The sequence below is a fragment of the Triticum dicoccoides genome, chromosome 5B (assembly GCF_002162155.2).
Source record: "Triticum dicoccoides isolate Atlit2015 ecotype Zavitan chromosome 5B, WEW_v2.0, whole genome shotgun sequence".
NCBI lineage: Eukaryota > Viridiplantae > Streptophyta > Magnoliopsida > Poales > Poaceae > Triticum > Triticum dicoccoides.
The window spans coordinates 719,527,208-719,542,836 of record NC_041389.1 but is presented as its reverse complement, the minus strand read 5'-3'; the positions used below and the strand labels follow the sequence as shown (position 1 = coordinate 719,542,836).

At 44.1% G+C, this 15,629-nt stretch overlaps 2 protein-coding genes across 3 annotated transcripts; both read right to left on the bottom strand.

The window, feature by feature from the left end:
• Positions 1-329: 329 nt before the first annotated feature.
• On the bottom strand, positions 330-3,061 carry LOC119312968. 2 transcript variants are annotated; one of them, XM_037588767.1, is made up of 4 exons: positions 2,389-3,061; positions 2,210-2,318; positions 1,734-1,878; positions 330-1,232 (listed from the first exon to the last, which is right to left on the bottom strand). In XM_037588767.1, exons 1-4 carry the CDS (start codon positions 2,782-2,784, stop codon positions 1,154-1,156), a joined length of 729 nt encoding a protein of 242 aa, XP_037444664.1. In that variant the 5' UTR covers positions 2,785-3,061; the 3' UTR covers positions 330-1,153. The 2 variants fall into 2 exon arrangements, 1 of the variants encoding a protein (XP_037444664.1); XR_005151490.1 differs by having other exon boundaries at positions 330-1,841; positions 2,210-3,061.
• An 8,374-nt stretch (positions 3,062-11,435) lies between these two features.
• Positions 11,436-12,074, bottom strand: LOC119310742 (protein YIPF7-like). The gene has a single exon (XM_037586379.1). The coding sequence runs from the start codon at positions 12,072-12,074 to the stop codon at positions 11,436-11,438; it is 639 nt and encodes a 212-aa protein (XP_037442276.1).
• Positions 12,075-15,629: the final 3,555 nt, after the last annotated feature.

Genomic DNA, 15,629 nt, shown 5'->3' with positions numbered 1-15,629 from the left:
TGTTTTTCAAAATATATATATTTCCGCAACTGTTTTTGCACAACCTGCTTCATGTGATATTTAACAGTGCACGTGCGATGCACGTTTAACAATACGAAATAATATTCTTTGTGGGATATTTAAGTGATGCGTTCATAGTTGGAGCGTGAGCAAGGGTTATGTGGGTGTCAGGTTTGACAAAGTAGTGTTTAAAAAAGGTTTGGCAAAGTAGGGAGGTGATATATCCCAGTCTGGTATAACTGTCAGGAAAAATAAGAAACAATTAAAAAAAGAACTTAATATTAATAGACACGTCAATATCAATAGATACATCAACCATAGAGTTATGAATTCACATTTCCGATGATACATTTCCGTAGAATGTACATATATACATGAAACAAAGGTCAACAAAAAACAGAGGTGCAGCATCTTAAAAATACAAGTCCTCGTCATCGTCGCCATGTGCTGCAACTAATAATAGTAAAAAAAATACACCCCCTGTTGTTCTCTAGGAAGTTGAAACAGCAACTTACTAATACCAATTCGGCAACTACAGTGAGTTTATTCTCTTGAAACATCCTCCCCTGTGGTTGGCTCATGTTGCCCAGCCTTATTTTTAGAAATTGGTGCTATGTGCCGAAATTAGTACCACACTCAGAAATGACATCTTGTGGACTCTTGAAGTACAATCCAATTCAAGTCAAATTAATCCACGACAGCTTGGGCACTGAGTGACCAATAACAATTTTTATCTCGACATAACAATGAGAGTGGAACAGGTTCAGTTAAACAACTCTAAGAGATTTATTGTTCTGCAGGGAAACAACTCACCTCTCCAAGTAGCAACCATGTATTCTTTTCCTCCTTGAAGTCTTAGAACTGCAGTCTCCACTTTGGCTATCAAAAGCAGCAGCAGCAGCAGCCCGTCTCCGGGACTTTTTTCAAGAAAATCGTGTCTACCATAATTTACATTGTCACTCGTGCCCACACATAGACTGACATGCTCAACACAAATTAGTCTTGCTAATCTACAGTTTCTGGCAAACATGCATTGAACCATTTTTCAGGACACTCGAAGAAAGCACCCAAATTTCAACGACTGAATCACAAATACACAGTCATCTAAGGAGCAGGTACATAACTAAACCGATGCAATTTACCAAAACCATAATTAATCTTGGCTTGGCTCATCCTTTGCAGACTCAGTAGGACTGAAAATATCGTCCCTAGTCAATAGTCTGAATAGTTGACTGCAAAACGTGTACAATCTGATGAGCATTGCAAATTTAAAGAGGTTCTAGAATAACTATGGAAGTGTTGAGAAGTGCCTAGTGCACATGAATAGAACCGTGATAGAACCCCAAAGGGCCATCCCCAAAGCCAGAGAATCTCGTCTCCGACCAATCCAAAGATTAGTCAAATAAGAGATATTAACAGTTTTTCATGCACTCATGTAGTCATAAGTTCAGTTTTGGTTGCCTAATCTTGGAGCACATAAGTGTCAGATGCAAGCTAAAACAAAGATGTGAAGAAAAAGACTGCTCCTTGTACTGTCAGATTGTGTGATCCTTTTGCTTGCAAACTCAATCTATGGTGCTTCAGATAGACTGATGATCTGAACCAAAGTTAAAGAGTGTTCTTTCCCATGTAAATAAGCGTTGGAGATTCTTTCCCTGTTCCTATCTAACTTTGGATGCAAGAATCTGAATGTTTCAGTGCAGAACTGCAATAATTGACTGAATCAAACTTACACTTGGTTGAACCCTTGAACTGTTGTATTTTTGCAGGTAACGCCCAAGTTGTCGTTGTCGCTGCAGCTCAAGATCCACGCCTTCCTACTATGGCTGTCCGTCGGCTTCCTGATGCATGTCAGCGTGCTACTGATCAGCTCCAAAACTGTAATCACATAATTAAGCAATGCGAATCTCAACTTACCGGACAACATGAATGATACACATCAATATTTTAGCAGATAAATTTAAGACTTAGATGCTCTGAATTTCATCAGTTGTGAGAAAAATGATATTGCAAGGTAGATCATTTTATTGTACAATCAGCTCTCCAAAAGCACCTAAATTTTAGTGTACAATCAGAATTGCTAAGAAACATTTGCTACAGAACTTACAGGTGTACCGAAAGATATTCATCAAGAGCTAGCTAAATCATTTCATATATGAAGCGAAAATCAAGAAATATTGGCATTAAGGTAATCCGTCAATGCACATACCCGAAAATTTGAAGCAGACAATTTGACTACGTTGGTCTGATGATCCTTCCATTAGTCTTTGTAGGAGCCAATTTGTTAAAAAGTAGTACAGGGCAATATAATTTGTTAACTGCAACAGAAACGACCATTAGATAAGATTAGCATATGATTCTGAAAAAAAATTGGAGCCAAAACCAAACCTTGCTGAGGCCTCCAATGCCTCGCGTCCACACATTCACACGCACCAGGCACGCAGCTCTCCTGTGTCTGCTGAGTGTTGCCGGCGAGCTCCTGGGCGCCTTCAAGCGCGCGTGCTTGCTGGGGTGGAGAAGGGGAGCCAGGTTCGGCGATGTGGGCAACAATCGTTGGCTCTGAATTGGTTTAAAGGGCGAGCCCAGGGCAGTCAGTGGGGTGGCGACTTGGCGACGGGGCGGTCGGGCAGGCTCAGCGGCCGGGGCGGCGCCGCGCTGCAGCCCGTTGAAGTGACCACCACCCCCTTCTCTCTCCTCTGGCGTCTCGTCTCCTTCCCGTCCTCTCTTTTCTCTCCATCTCTCTCTTCTCTCGTCGGCTTCAGCCATGCCGCGCATGTCAGCCATCGTACTCCACGCCCCGGTCGCCTTCCTTCCAGATCCGCCGCATGCGCGCCGTATCCCACCGGATCCGGCCAGATCCGACAGGTCCTCGCCGGCTGCGCCACCGCAAGGCCGCCGTCAAGCTCGGCGTCGTGGGCGACGCCCCAGCCCTTCCCGCTCGCCCACACGCCCCAGCCCTTCCCGCTCGCCCGCCTCTCCTCCATGCCTCTTCATTTTCTGCTCCTTCGTCTCCTCGCGGGGCTTCCGCCTCCCTGTCGCATCCGGAGCGCAGCGTCGCCTCCCCTCCCTGCCATGGCCGCCCCAGCAAAATAATACACATAAGGATCATGGACCGAATACTCTCAAATGCAGGGGTGTTTCTGCAAAAACAAAACGGTTTCTCATACCCACTTAAAATAGGATTGCGGGTTAATTTCTCAGAAGCAGGGGGACTTTTTGCAAAAAAGCACGACGTACGACCAGAAGCAATCGCTGGTTTATTAGTAGGGAGAGATATTACTAGCAAAAGGGCCCGTGTGTTGCAACGGGAGGAAAAAATTACAATCTCCAATGACCATGATCACAATCTTCCTACTTTGACCCCTCACTATCTCAGACATTTCGATAAATACGTTGTGGATGGGACCTCCAGAGCACGCCTGCATCATGAAACAGACCAGCTCGGCAGCAGCCACTCACGCGACCGTGGCACCCAGTCCAGCAGCACACGGCGCCTGCGCACATCCAGCATGGCCGGCAACATCCGCCAGCTCGGTTGCGTGCACGCCTGCACGTCACATGCGGCTCACCGGGCTGCACGCATGGCCAGCACGGCCTGCAGCGGCGCTATGGCTGCACGCCGCCGATGCTCCCGCGGCTACGGCGACATCCTAGCATGCCCGCAGGGCCCACAGGTACGTCCAACGCAAACGCTAGCACAATAGGCCAGGCCCCAGTGGGCACGGCGGCATCAAGCTTCGGCTCGGCCGCGGTATGACCCGGCACACTCACGCTCTATCCCCAGTGTGCAAGAGCTCTGGCCCGGGCAGGTGAGACCGACGAGCACGAGCTCCATCCCCGATGGGCTCGAGCTCCATCCGCCTCCTTTGCCCATGTCGTCGCCGCCGCGAAGCACCATCTCCTCCGCTCGTGTTCGTTGCCTCAATAGAGAGAGGAGTGGGTGGTCGCATGTGAGATATTCTGAGATGGCTACGATGTGGAGTAAGGTGCATTGGCTTGTCCGGCCACTCTCATATTGCCCCTAAATCTGGTCTCGCTTTTAGGTACGTAGGTCTTTTTTTATTGGACACGGGCGTTTCAGATGTTTAGAGATGAAATAGGGTGACACGTGAAAAATTCATAGAAACAATTAAAAAATAGTTTTATTCACTTACGGGTGGCCTTGGGTAATTTATTTCAACTTTATGCACAGTGTTCAAGACAGATGAAAAATTCAGGGAAGCAACTAAAGAAGTGTTTTTCTCATTTAGGGGTGCCGGGGTGGGAAATTTACTTGAACTTTAGGGGCGGTTTCGTTGACAGACGAAAAATTCAGTAAAACAACTAATGAAGAGTTTTTCACTTACGGGTGGCGGGTGGTTAAATTACTCCAACTTTAAGGGCAGTTTCAATGACAGACCAAAAAATTAGAGAAATAATTAATGAAGATTTTTTTTCACTCACGGGCGACATGGTGGGTAATTTACTTGAACTTTAGAGATGTTTTCAATGACAGCTGAAAAATATCAAAAAAGTAATTAAATAGAGTTTTTTTTCACTTACGGATGGTATAGTGGGTAATTTACTTCAACTTTATGGGTAGCTTAGAGTAGGTGGATGGACCAAAAAATGAGAGAAACGCACCGTCTTTTATATATTTTTTCATTTTCTAGTTCTGTTCTTGTTTGTTTTTTCTTCATTTTTCCTAGTTTTCTTTTCTTTTGCATTTTTATCTTTCTAATATGGTCAGCATTGTTAAAATACAAACAGAACATTTATTTAGTACAAATGCCCGTGCGTTGCAACGGGGCATGTATACTCTGTGCAACACCAATCAGTTGCAAAAAAGAAGTAATTTCGACAACATAACTTATCTGCAAAATAAAATAAAATGCAGCTGTCATAATAGTCCTATGGTGAAGGATAAATGAGGAAACTGACTTTGTTTCCTGCCATAATCTACTTACAGTGGCTCCAGGTCGACATACCCCCTGTATTTTAGTCGAGAACGACATACCCCTTGAAACGTGTTTCCTGAACATGTTGAATGCATCCGTTACAACCCGGCCCGATACAGCTATCACTACAAAAAGGATGGCACAACTCATGATTGGGCAATATAAAGCAGGACTTTATCATTGGTACAAGCCAAGCCACATGTTAGTATGAAATCTCGAGAAGATTATTTCAGAAAAGTAAAAATAATACTGTAGGATTTAAGCAAGGTGCACTATCAATTCATAAATAGTACCCAGATGCCTACTAAAGTTAAATCGGATCAATAAATCATCTAGCAAAAATCCTTAAACATTACACCTTTTCATCATTTGCCAGTTCAATTATGAAAAAACAAATCATCAACAGATGATATGAAATAGTAACAGTATGCTGCTTTTGGGCTATAGTTTTTGCAGCTGATGGAGCAAGTGCAGAAGATACCCAACACTCCACACGGCAAGGCACATCTTGTTCCCTATTTCAGCTTTTGGACTAAGACCACAGAGAGAGACCCGTCGTTCATGGCAAGAACTGTCCTGGCAAGGATTGAAAATATTCAAGGCCCTACAATGCCGATGGAACCAAGTGCTAGCTAAATCTGTCTTCTAATATAATGAATGCCTGAATGCAATGCCCTAATCACGGAGCAGCAACTTTTGAATGTGATATATTCCTCGTGTGGAGGTGGCAGATTAGCCTGCCACGCCGCCAACGACGTCTGAGCTCTATGCGAACTTGTGGGATCCTGGGGGAGTGAGCACCCAGGATAGTACAGCACCTATGCATACGCACACCAGTACAAGAAGTTCTCCCTCTGAAATGTCACAGACCAGCTGGTCGAGCCGCCGTTGACTGCCGAGCTCTCCTTCCACGCTGCCGCAGATCAGTCGGTCGTCCCGCCACCATTGACCGAGCTATCCATTCGTGCCGCTGCAGAGCAGCCTGCCACATCGCCGCGCCAAGCTCTTCAAACGACCCACCACATAACTTTGCCTTGTACACTAAGAATAGAATAGTTAGAAAATCAATTGGTTGTCAAGAAATAAACAAGCGATTGTCTTCTGTATATTACTTTCAGTTGTTCAATGAAGATGGCTGTGCATTGTGGAATTCCTCCACTCAAAATACTGGAATGCCCAAACTGAAGACCTAGACACCTAATAATTATTGTTCTTCACAAGTTTCAGGTCAAGACATTGTTGTAGCCCAAAATACTGGAATGCCCAAACTGAAGACCTAGACACATAACTTTGCCTTGTACCCACGCTGACGTTCTTGTAGCTTTGACAGTGTTGTTTACAGAATATTTTTGTAATGAGCGTGCATTTCCAGTTTCATATATTATGAAACCATAATATCCAAGGCTACAAAAAACCAAGCAGTCACGCTGCCGATACAGAAACATCACCGTGTCTCAACGACCATAAACTGGACCAACGAACTTGACCAACTACTGACTCTACTAAATCACGAATTCACCAACTAACTGACTCTAGAATCCAGGTAAGTTAGTTAGTCCAACAGGTGATTAAGAAACATATGTAGGTGTTTCCCTGCCACCATGAAACAGGACGAAAATTTAGGAGCGTAAATGATCATCGTGCGTAGTCTATGATTATAATCAAATAATCATCGTTCCCACGATGCAAGTTGGTTCCAGAACAATATTTATTATATTATGTACCTTGGTTAACGGGAGCAGCAACCCCCTCTGAGCAAGTTCAGTCAAAGCCAAGCAGCCTCTATGCCTAGAACCATCACCTTCAGTATTCAGAATGCACAAGTTAATTACTTTTAAGTAATTCAGTAACGCTAACTAAGAAAAGCTGCAATTTTGAAAGATAGAAAAGAAGCTACAAAACTCTTCAAATAAACAAAGGGTGCTTTGAAGTGTATATGTTATGTACCTAGACAACATCATACACAATAATTCCGCTTCCACCTGTTTAAGATTATACTCAAAACAACTTAACACATGTGGACATGAGTCACACAAAGATATGTCGAGCTAGAATTTTCAAGATATGTTGCGGCTTGGCCCACAAAACAGAGTATCAGAGAATAAATTATACCTCCGACAAAGCAATTTGGGGTAATAAACAATATTTAGTACTGCAGAAATACGCACTCAGCATGCCCATAAAACAATTGGTACTCTTACCCCCGCATAATTTGTGTAGGATGACAATAAAAATTCACCAAGAATAAGACTAATTAATTAAGCAAAGAAGTAGCGATCAACTCAATTTCTGCCCTCTAGTCAGTATCAACATTTTGCCAGTCAAAAGAGCAAGTCAGTCTTCAAACAACACAATGACATATTATCTACTACGAACTTCTAGATTTAATAATGGAGCACCCCCCCACATAAAAGATGATAATTATAAAAGTTTCTATTTTCTTCAAAGTAATATAGAATAAGCTTGTACACAGTAAGAAATAGTTCAAATATTTCACTCAGGGCAATAAATTATATTAACATGATTTTGTGCGCATTCAAGCAAGGCATGCACCCCTGTCAGCTGCTCTTACAAAGTGATATAAAGATGATTTAGGATATATGCCAGTACTTTATTTTTGAGCCTATAGAGAAATCAGATCAACCTCAGAGCAATACAAAGAGACCATAGATATACACCAAGATGTTTGAGATAATGTGGGAATTTTTACAGTTTGTACTCCTTACAATGGACAGAGAAATATAGAAATACATGCCACTTGCGTTGGAATTGGTTAACCTAGCATTATAAATCTGTAATCTTGATGCAGAACAAAATCTAAAGCTAGCTGAGCAGGCCCATCTGATGCCCCGCTGGCTAGCTTTCTTTTACCATGGAGGTACCGCATGTTCAATATAGAATTTTGGTTTACCTGCATTCGCCTTTAGCCACACTGGTCGCGTGATGAATGAAATCAGCAACCGGGTGGCTAAGATGCTTAGTTGCTCAATAACTAAATTCGTGCATGACGATGGGAAACATCCAAAATCCCAAATCATTGTGTACTCTGTAGGCTTCTTTCCCCAAAAAATCTGATAAACATGTACACGTGTTTCTTCTCTGAAAAACTGAAAACATACAAACGAATGCTTCTAGATAATTGTTTTAGAGATGTTAAATAAAAAGAAATCTACTCGTACGAATTTACATAGAAAGTTTGAAATCTCCATTGCCGTTTGGTAACAACACAAGCCACACCTCAAACCTTGGGGCACACATATTCTGCTGCAGGCTCAAACAGAAATTGGCTTTAAGGGACGGGAAGGCTCAAACCTTGGGGAAAATTGCCAATAGAAAATTATGATTTCCTTTATCTACATTGGATGCTGACCAAATTCACTATCCTCTAAATATCGTGGCCATCCTCAAAAGATGCGCCTGCTGGGGAGTCCACTGGGAACCCAGAGCCTGCTCCTTGTCCTGTGGTTGTGCATCCCGTCACCCAATGTGTATGTTCATGAGGAAGGGACGGGAAGGGGAGGGGATAGGATGGGGACAAGATAAAACCTTGAGGAGCTGCAGGTCCATGGGGTCCTTCACATCTCCGTGAAGAAGCGCTTGACGGCGGCGACCGTGGTGGATGGGGAACTCCCATGGCGTGCTTCATCTGCATCTGCAGCAGAGGATATGAAGAGAAGGTGAGGTGTGAGAGTGGCAGATCCTGGCCAAGAAGGAAGGACGAACCTGGGGCTGCCAGAGATGCGCCGACGAAGCTTTGCCCGAAACCCTAGCCACGAGGGTTTGGTTGCGAGCGGACGGTAGAGGTCGGGAGCGGAGAATATGGCCGGAGGGGAGGGATGGACGGACCGTGGGGAGCTCCGGGGCGTGCTGCGCGGCGCCGGAGCTCGCCGGAGAAGCGAGCGGCGTGGGCAGCGGCGGCTTCGTGGGCGAGAGGGAGAGGAGGCGAGCCCGGTCGTGTGTATTTTTTTTTTACAAATTTGCTTGGATCGCGGGTTGAATACCCCAAATCACAAGGTCTTTTTTGCATAAACGAAACGTTTTTCTAGATAAGCCACTTAAAATAGGACTGCGGGTTAATTTCTCAGAACCGAAGGGAGTTTTGTGCAAAAAAGCCGACGACGAAGCGATCGCTGGTTTATCTCTACTCCTAATGGAGCAGTTGGTAGGATTGCGTCCACGGTTTATTTTCGTCTGGTTATATTTCGTCTGGTTTATTTTCGTCCGGTTTATTTTCGTCTCATATCCCACCACCATATCTCTTCACATTGATTTTTTTACCCTCACAATAAAAACTTTCCTAACTTTTCCAAAGTTTCCTAACTAGACACGTTATAAACGGGCATGTACCGATAGCACGTTATCAATTAATAAAATTTTGTTTTATGACAATCAATTCCAAATCCTAATTTTCCTAATGCATTGATCTTTGCCTTTTTAAGTAGTTATTTTGATAGGGAGGGTTTAGCCACGAAAATCATCCCTCCATCATCGGCTGCATCCCTCACCCACGTCGCTGTTGCAGGATCTTCATCCGTCATCCTGAGCAATTGGGGCGGCGATGCGGGCGAGCTTCACGATAGTGGGGAGGACCAGGCCGCGGTGAAGGCAGGTCATGCGCTCCTCACGCTCCACGAACGGAACCTGCGCACGGAGGCGGTAGCGCGGGGTGGCAGCCGGCAATGAGGCGGCCGCGCTACGTGACGAGCTACGGGTCCCCCTTTGTGATGTTTTGGCATCACTCCTTCATCGCACATCCTCAGGTTCCTCTTGCCCTTCCCTTCCTCTGTCCTCCTCTCCCATCTCTATGCTTTCACGTGCATCCAGTTTTGATTCCTCGTGTGATATATACCAAACATAGGTACGTCAATTCACTTCCTTCCCTTCCCTTCGTCCCTCGGTCCCACGCTCATGGCGCTGAAGTGGTGGCAACAGGTGATGGCGGTGGTGTCGCTGATGGCGGCGAGGACAGCATGTGGCAGCTCCCGAAGCATGAACACGACCGCACCTCGGGCCTGCCGTCTGCCAAGATATGGGTGAGTTCTCGTGCTGCCAACCATAAACCCTCATGTCCTACAAATTCCTCAAACCCTACCGTCTTGATCCCGTCCACGCTCTGATCCAAAGGAAGATGCAGCTCTGGCCGATTGACAATGGAGGTTTGGGATCCTTCCTCTCAACACCCACTCCTGGAAGAATCAGCGGTGCGCCACGCCGATTGAACCCCGTCGAGATCACTCGCCAAGATTGCTATTCTGAAGTTTATTGTAAAGAAAGTGAAGAGTGAGACAGGATCCGTTTATTTTCAACCGGTTTATTTTCAACCGGTTTATTTCCATCAAATTACCCCCACCCCCACGCCCACCCACCGAAACGCGCCCAGCGAACCGGGGAGAGATCCATTGATTTGGCTAAGGTAGGAAAGAATCTATTATTTGTTTGCTAAAGCAAATTGCATTAATGGGAGAGATCCGTTGATTTGGCTAAGGTAGGAAAGAATCTATTATTTGTTTGCTAAAGCAAATTGCATTAATGAAAGAGATCCGTTGATTTGGCTAAGATAGGCAAGAATCTATTATTTGTTTTCTAAAGAAAATTGCATTAATGAGAGAGATTTGTTGATTTGGCTAAGATAGGCGGTTTTGAGTAAAGTTATCTTTACTGTAGACATATAATGACAATTAATCAAGTATCAACATCATTGCATGCTTATTGTGTGGAATGTGTGTCCCAATGTTGACAGAAGGTATAAAAAGATTGTCTTGGAATTATTATTGTCTTGGGAAGATATTGCCCTGAATTATCATTTCTCATCAGAAATTTAGTATCCATTTTCGTTGATCTTATTTGCAACATGTACAAGTCAGTAATAATCTAAGGGGGTGCCCTACCGGAGAAGATTATGATAGTTGGACAAGAAACTTGGTACTGTCGTGTAAGGTAAAGGTAGGAGAAATAGGAGATAAAAGCATGCATGGTGGGAGAAGGAAGTCGAATGTCGCGTGGTAGCTCAGACATGGAGTGTGGAAGAAAGACAATGACAAGATGTATGTATCGACTAGATCATGACCATGAGATATCATCCCATAGAAATGACCTTTGACTCTCATGTCACATGAATTTTCTCTTTGTATATATATATTTGTTAATCCGTGGCAACGCACGGACACTTAGCTAGTTAGTAGGTAAAGATAAAGATAAAGATTATATTATTAGGTAAAAAGATAAAGATATACAGTGCCGTACAACCAGCGGAGTAGATCATCAATAGTTTTGTAGCATCACAGCAAAACCTCTCCAATGACTGATCAAAGGCAGTTGTACACTCCACATGGCAAAAGATTTCTGAGCATGATCTGCAGCCTATACACAAGGAGAAGGAACAAAATGAATAATGGACACCTAAAGAACAACGAATATCTGACAATAATAATAATAATAATAATAATAATAATAATAATAATGATGTTCTTGCATAATACCAACCAAAAACAGCTAGCATCAAAAGATGACGAGCAGGGAGAAGAGCATGAAGACGAGGAAGCACGGGTAGGCAACGATCCCCCGATGCCCATCGCCATGGCCGCTACAAGCTACCAGCAGCCTGCTGCAGACCCTTGTAGACCACAGCACGAACCCCATGCCCACCGCGAAGATGAGCCCGCCGCCCCGCGGCAGGAAGAGGGATACCGCCGAGAAGATGGTCATGGACATGATGGAGTATCCGAGCAGGCTGGCGCAACGGTAGAGGCTGAGGTCGCCACGGCCTCCTCGTCCCGGCGAGAGGAGCATGGAGGAGATGAAGTAGAGGAAGACTGACGCGGCGGTGGCCCAGCCGAGGACGATCCCGAAGTGGAGCTTCCCGGCCAGGAGCTGGAAGAACGCCAAGGAGAGTAGGATCAGCGCGGGGCCGGAGAGATCGGCTTCCGCGTGGAGGGACGGGTCCACGGAGCGGAGCGGGTGGAGGATGGAGACCGCCTTCCGCCAGATGAGGCCCGTGTCGATGTCGAGCTCCTCCAGAAGCGGCGGCTCATCGTCGAAGTTGACGGCGACGTTCCCGTTCCCGGGGATAGGATGGTGGGTCGGCGTGGCCTGGTTGAGTACCACCCCTTGGAAGAAGGGGAGGTATCTGTTCACCATGGCTGCTGCGGTGGCGGCGAGGTTGCTTCCGCCTCGGCGAGGAAGAGATTCGGTCGGGGTGTCCAGCTCATCGAGAAGCGGCGGCTCGTCGTCCAAGTGCAGCAGCGGGTTCGAGGTGGAAGTCCAGGCGATAGTGTGCCGGCGCTAGGTCGGAGTGGAGGGATTGAAGACCACCCGTGGGAAGGTGCGGTCCGCCATAGGGCCGCCGCGGCTGGCGACGGCGAGGGTTCCGGTCGATCGTGGCGTGTATGGATCGGAAACTAACGAGTGAAGGCTCTGTTTTTTCCTTCGGGAGAAGGAGAAGGAGCGAAGACTCACACGCGGGGGTACACATATATAGCTTGCTGGCTAAAAGCCGGCCGGATCGGAAACAAGGAACGGGACGATCTAATTTGCTGGATGACGCACGCACTTTTCCTTGTTCGCCATGGCTAGCTGCGGCCGCGGCGAGGGTTCCGAGATTCGATCCGACGTGGTGTCTGGAAATTAAGTTGTCTTTTTCTTCTTTCCTAAGTAATCATATAGCTAAGGAAACTATGTATCGAAGGAAAGGAATCCGTTAGCTAAAAGAAATAACAAAGGAGTCCTTGTACTGCTAGTACTAGCAGTCTTGATCGTAGTACAACTCTTCCTCGACCATTGAAGACGATGATCTCAACCGATTTTCAAGCCCTATGACTCTCCTAAAAGTTAGGACGCTCACACGTGTGGTGGAAACAACATCGGCCACATGCCCTATAACACACAGATTGCGCCATGTCACTGCACGTGCATATGGAAATCTTTTTGAATTTCTAGTTTTTAAAATATTTTATCTCTTAAATAAAAAATCTGATTGAAGATCCGTTTTAAAAATACTAAAATTGGCATGATCTATAAACTGAAATTGCCACATGGCAACTTTAGTGTAAACACTATCGCAAATACAGTGTAAACATCATAGCAACTTTTGGCCCAAAAAAATTCGTCGAAACATATTAACATGGAATCTAGTTTTGAAGATCTCGTCGAGACGGTTTTAATGGTGAAAATGGATTTTTTTAATTAGAAGATAAAACATTTTTAAGCCGAAAATTAAAAAAAAATTCGCTGATGACATCTGTTTTGACGTGGAAAATGGATGATAATGAAGGCATTTGGGCCATATTGCTTCGTGCCACACGTGTGGGCGTTACCATTTGAGAAAAGTTATACTACTCCCTCTAGTTCAATACTTTTGGACCATAGTAACTCTGCATGCAAACACTCTGTACACATGCATGTGGATGTGGCTGCACCTCCCGTCAACAGTTGAGGGTAATGTCATTTAGCTCACGCGCACTACATTGTGAGTTCTAGCCAAAAACAAATACGCATTACATATGGGAATGGAGGGTGTACTAATTAATACCTCGTTTTCCAAAAGCCCGTTGGATAATTTTGTTCATTATCAAAGGTGAAAGCCCATATTATTTTTTATGAAAGGCAACAACTAAATTTTTTCCCGCAGAACTCGAAAGTTGAAAGTGCAGTAGATGACAGCTCATGTATAATATAGAAACTGCAATTTTTTTAAACAACTATAAGTCCCATATTTACAGAAGCTAGTGGTTTGTATTCACAAAGTTTTGCGGGCATATATCTTTTGTTGAAAGCGGATGGCGCATATCTTTGATAGTGTTGCTGTTATGGAAAAACGTCAAACTGCCGGGAGCATAGCTGATGCTGCAATGGAGCATCATTGGTGCTAGCTACAATGGAACATCGTCAGACGACTTGAACAATGTAAATGCTGCAATGGAACATCACCGGCCCGACGGACGGATCATTTCTGGTGTTGCAATGGGGATTTGCAGCATCACCCTTGCCGCGAGGTGTCACCAGAGATGCGATGCTATGATGCACCACCAAACTATCGGACCGCACTATGCTATGATGGAGATGCGATAGAGCATCAATGGGCCGCTAGTACTGCGATGGCGGCCTGCTATGAGTGACAATCGACGATTTTACGAACTGGGCAACGATGCACTGCCGTCAGGGGTAGGTTTGGCGATGAGTTCCAACTGCAGAGAACACAGTACTTCATGGTCGGGGCTCGGGGGTCGTGCAGACCATGAATTGCGTCAGAGAAACAATCTTACGGTTGTGGCCCCTTCCATTGGACGGTGCACATGGCGACTGATCCCGCGTGGGGGTTTAGTTGGATGATGCTTAGCATCCGCCTTTTCCAAAATACAAGTAGACATTTTTTTAGAAGGTTAAAGCCCATATTATGTTTTACAAAAGCAAACAACTTCTTTCTTTCCCGCACATCTTGAATGTTTTTTTGACAAAAAACAACATAGAGGCAGAGACTCACATACACACATACACTCACCCCTATGGGTTCACGCACACACGCCCTAACCCTATAAGTACTTCTGAGAGACTAAGTCGGCATGTCCTTGAGATTAATAAAGATGCTACATGTGCCTCGCTGAAATCCTAAAATAAATTCAGATTTCGTTTGCAATTAACTATAAAAACATATACAAAATTTGGCGAGCAAAAGATGAAATCTTCCTATTTGTTTTTCACTGAAATTCAAAAGCTAATTTTCTTTAATAATGTCCTAGATAACATATTTTCAAATATAATGGCGATTTTATCCTGAAAGCCATTTCTGGAAGCTGAAAGTTACTTTTTCCTAACTTTTTGAAAGTTAAAACCTCATTATTAATGGAAGTCCAATGGCACAGATTTTGATAATTAATACCTCATTTTCTAGGAGATCAGTTTATATATATCATAAAAAGGCAAAACACTACATTATTTTTAAAGAAGCCAACATTTCATATATATTTTTCACCCCCTCTCCACCGAAAGTTGGAAGTTTGTTTCTCAAAAGGTAGCCAAGTCACTCGTAATTCACTAGCTCATATAATCTGGAAAATAAATAAATCTGCCAACAACTTAAAAGCTTATATTATACAAATAGAAAGTTTGCGGGACATAAGCTCGCAAATCCATAAATTTTCCCACAAAATCAAAATCTCATTTTTTTTAAACAAATCCCAAAAGCTCAAAATCCAAAATTTTATAACTCTTTTTTGGAAACTTTAGGAATGATATCCTGATAGCTGGCGACTTATATCCTGGACGATTCTATTATTTTCAAAAAGTATAACAACGCATTTTCGAAAAGTTCAGAATCCATATCCTGAAAGTTGAAAATTCCATTTTTCTCAAAGTTGGTACCTCCCTAAATCTCACATTCTAAAAGTTTAATGCCTCATTTTCTAGTAGCTGAGGAAGCACATATCCAAAGCTGATGATGCAAGTTAGGAAAAGTTGAAAGTTCCAAAAAAATCCTAGAAGTTGATACCTATTTTATCGAGAAAGTTTAAAAGTTTACCTTCTTAGTATATTAAATCACTCTCGACAAGCCGAAACTATATCCCGACAGCTAATGACCCATTTTCCAAAAGTTCCTTTTTTGTATTATTTTTCCTCAGTACAAAATATTGCTTTTCTTCCAAATCCTCGTATTCTGGGCTCCAGCAACTTTGTGGTCCTCGCTTCGATGGGAACTGG

Excerpts from the sequence above, each read along its gene's own strand:
- LOC119310742 (XM_037586379.1), bottom strand. The coding sequence starts at position 12,074 with ATGGTGAACAGATACCTCCCCTTCTTCCAAGGGGTGGTACTCAACCAG.
- LOC119312968 (XM_037588767.1), bottom strand. The coding sequence starts at position 2,784 with ATGGCTGACATGCGCGGCATGGCTGAAGCCGACGAGAGAAGAGAGAGA. Across the intron at positions 1,879-2,209 it reads TGTCTGCTTCAAATTTTCGG|TTTTGGAGCTGATCAGTAGC; the intron begins GTATGTGCATTG and ends ATGTGATTACAG. Across the intron at positions 1,233-1,733 it reads GTTCAAGGGTTCAACCAAGT|TCAACTATTCAGACTATTGA; the intron begins GTAAGTTTGATT and ends CACGTTTTGCAG.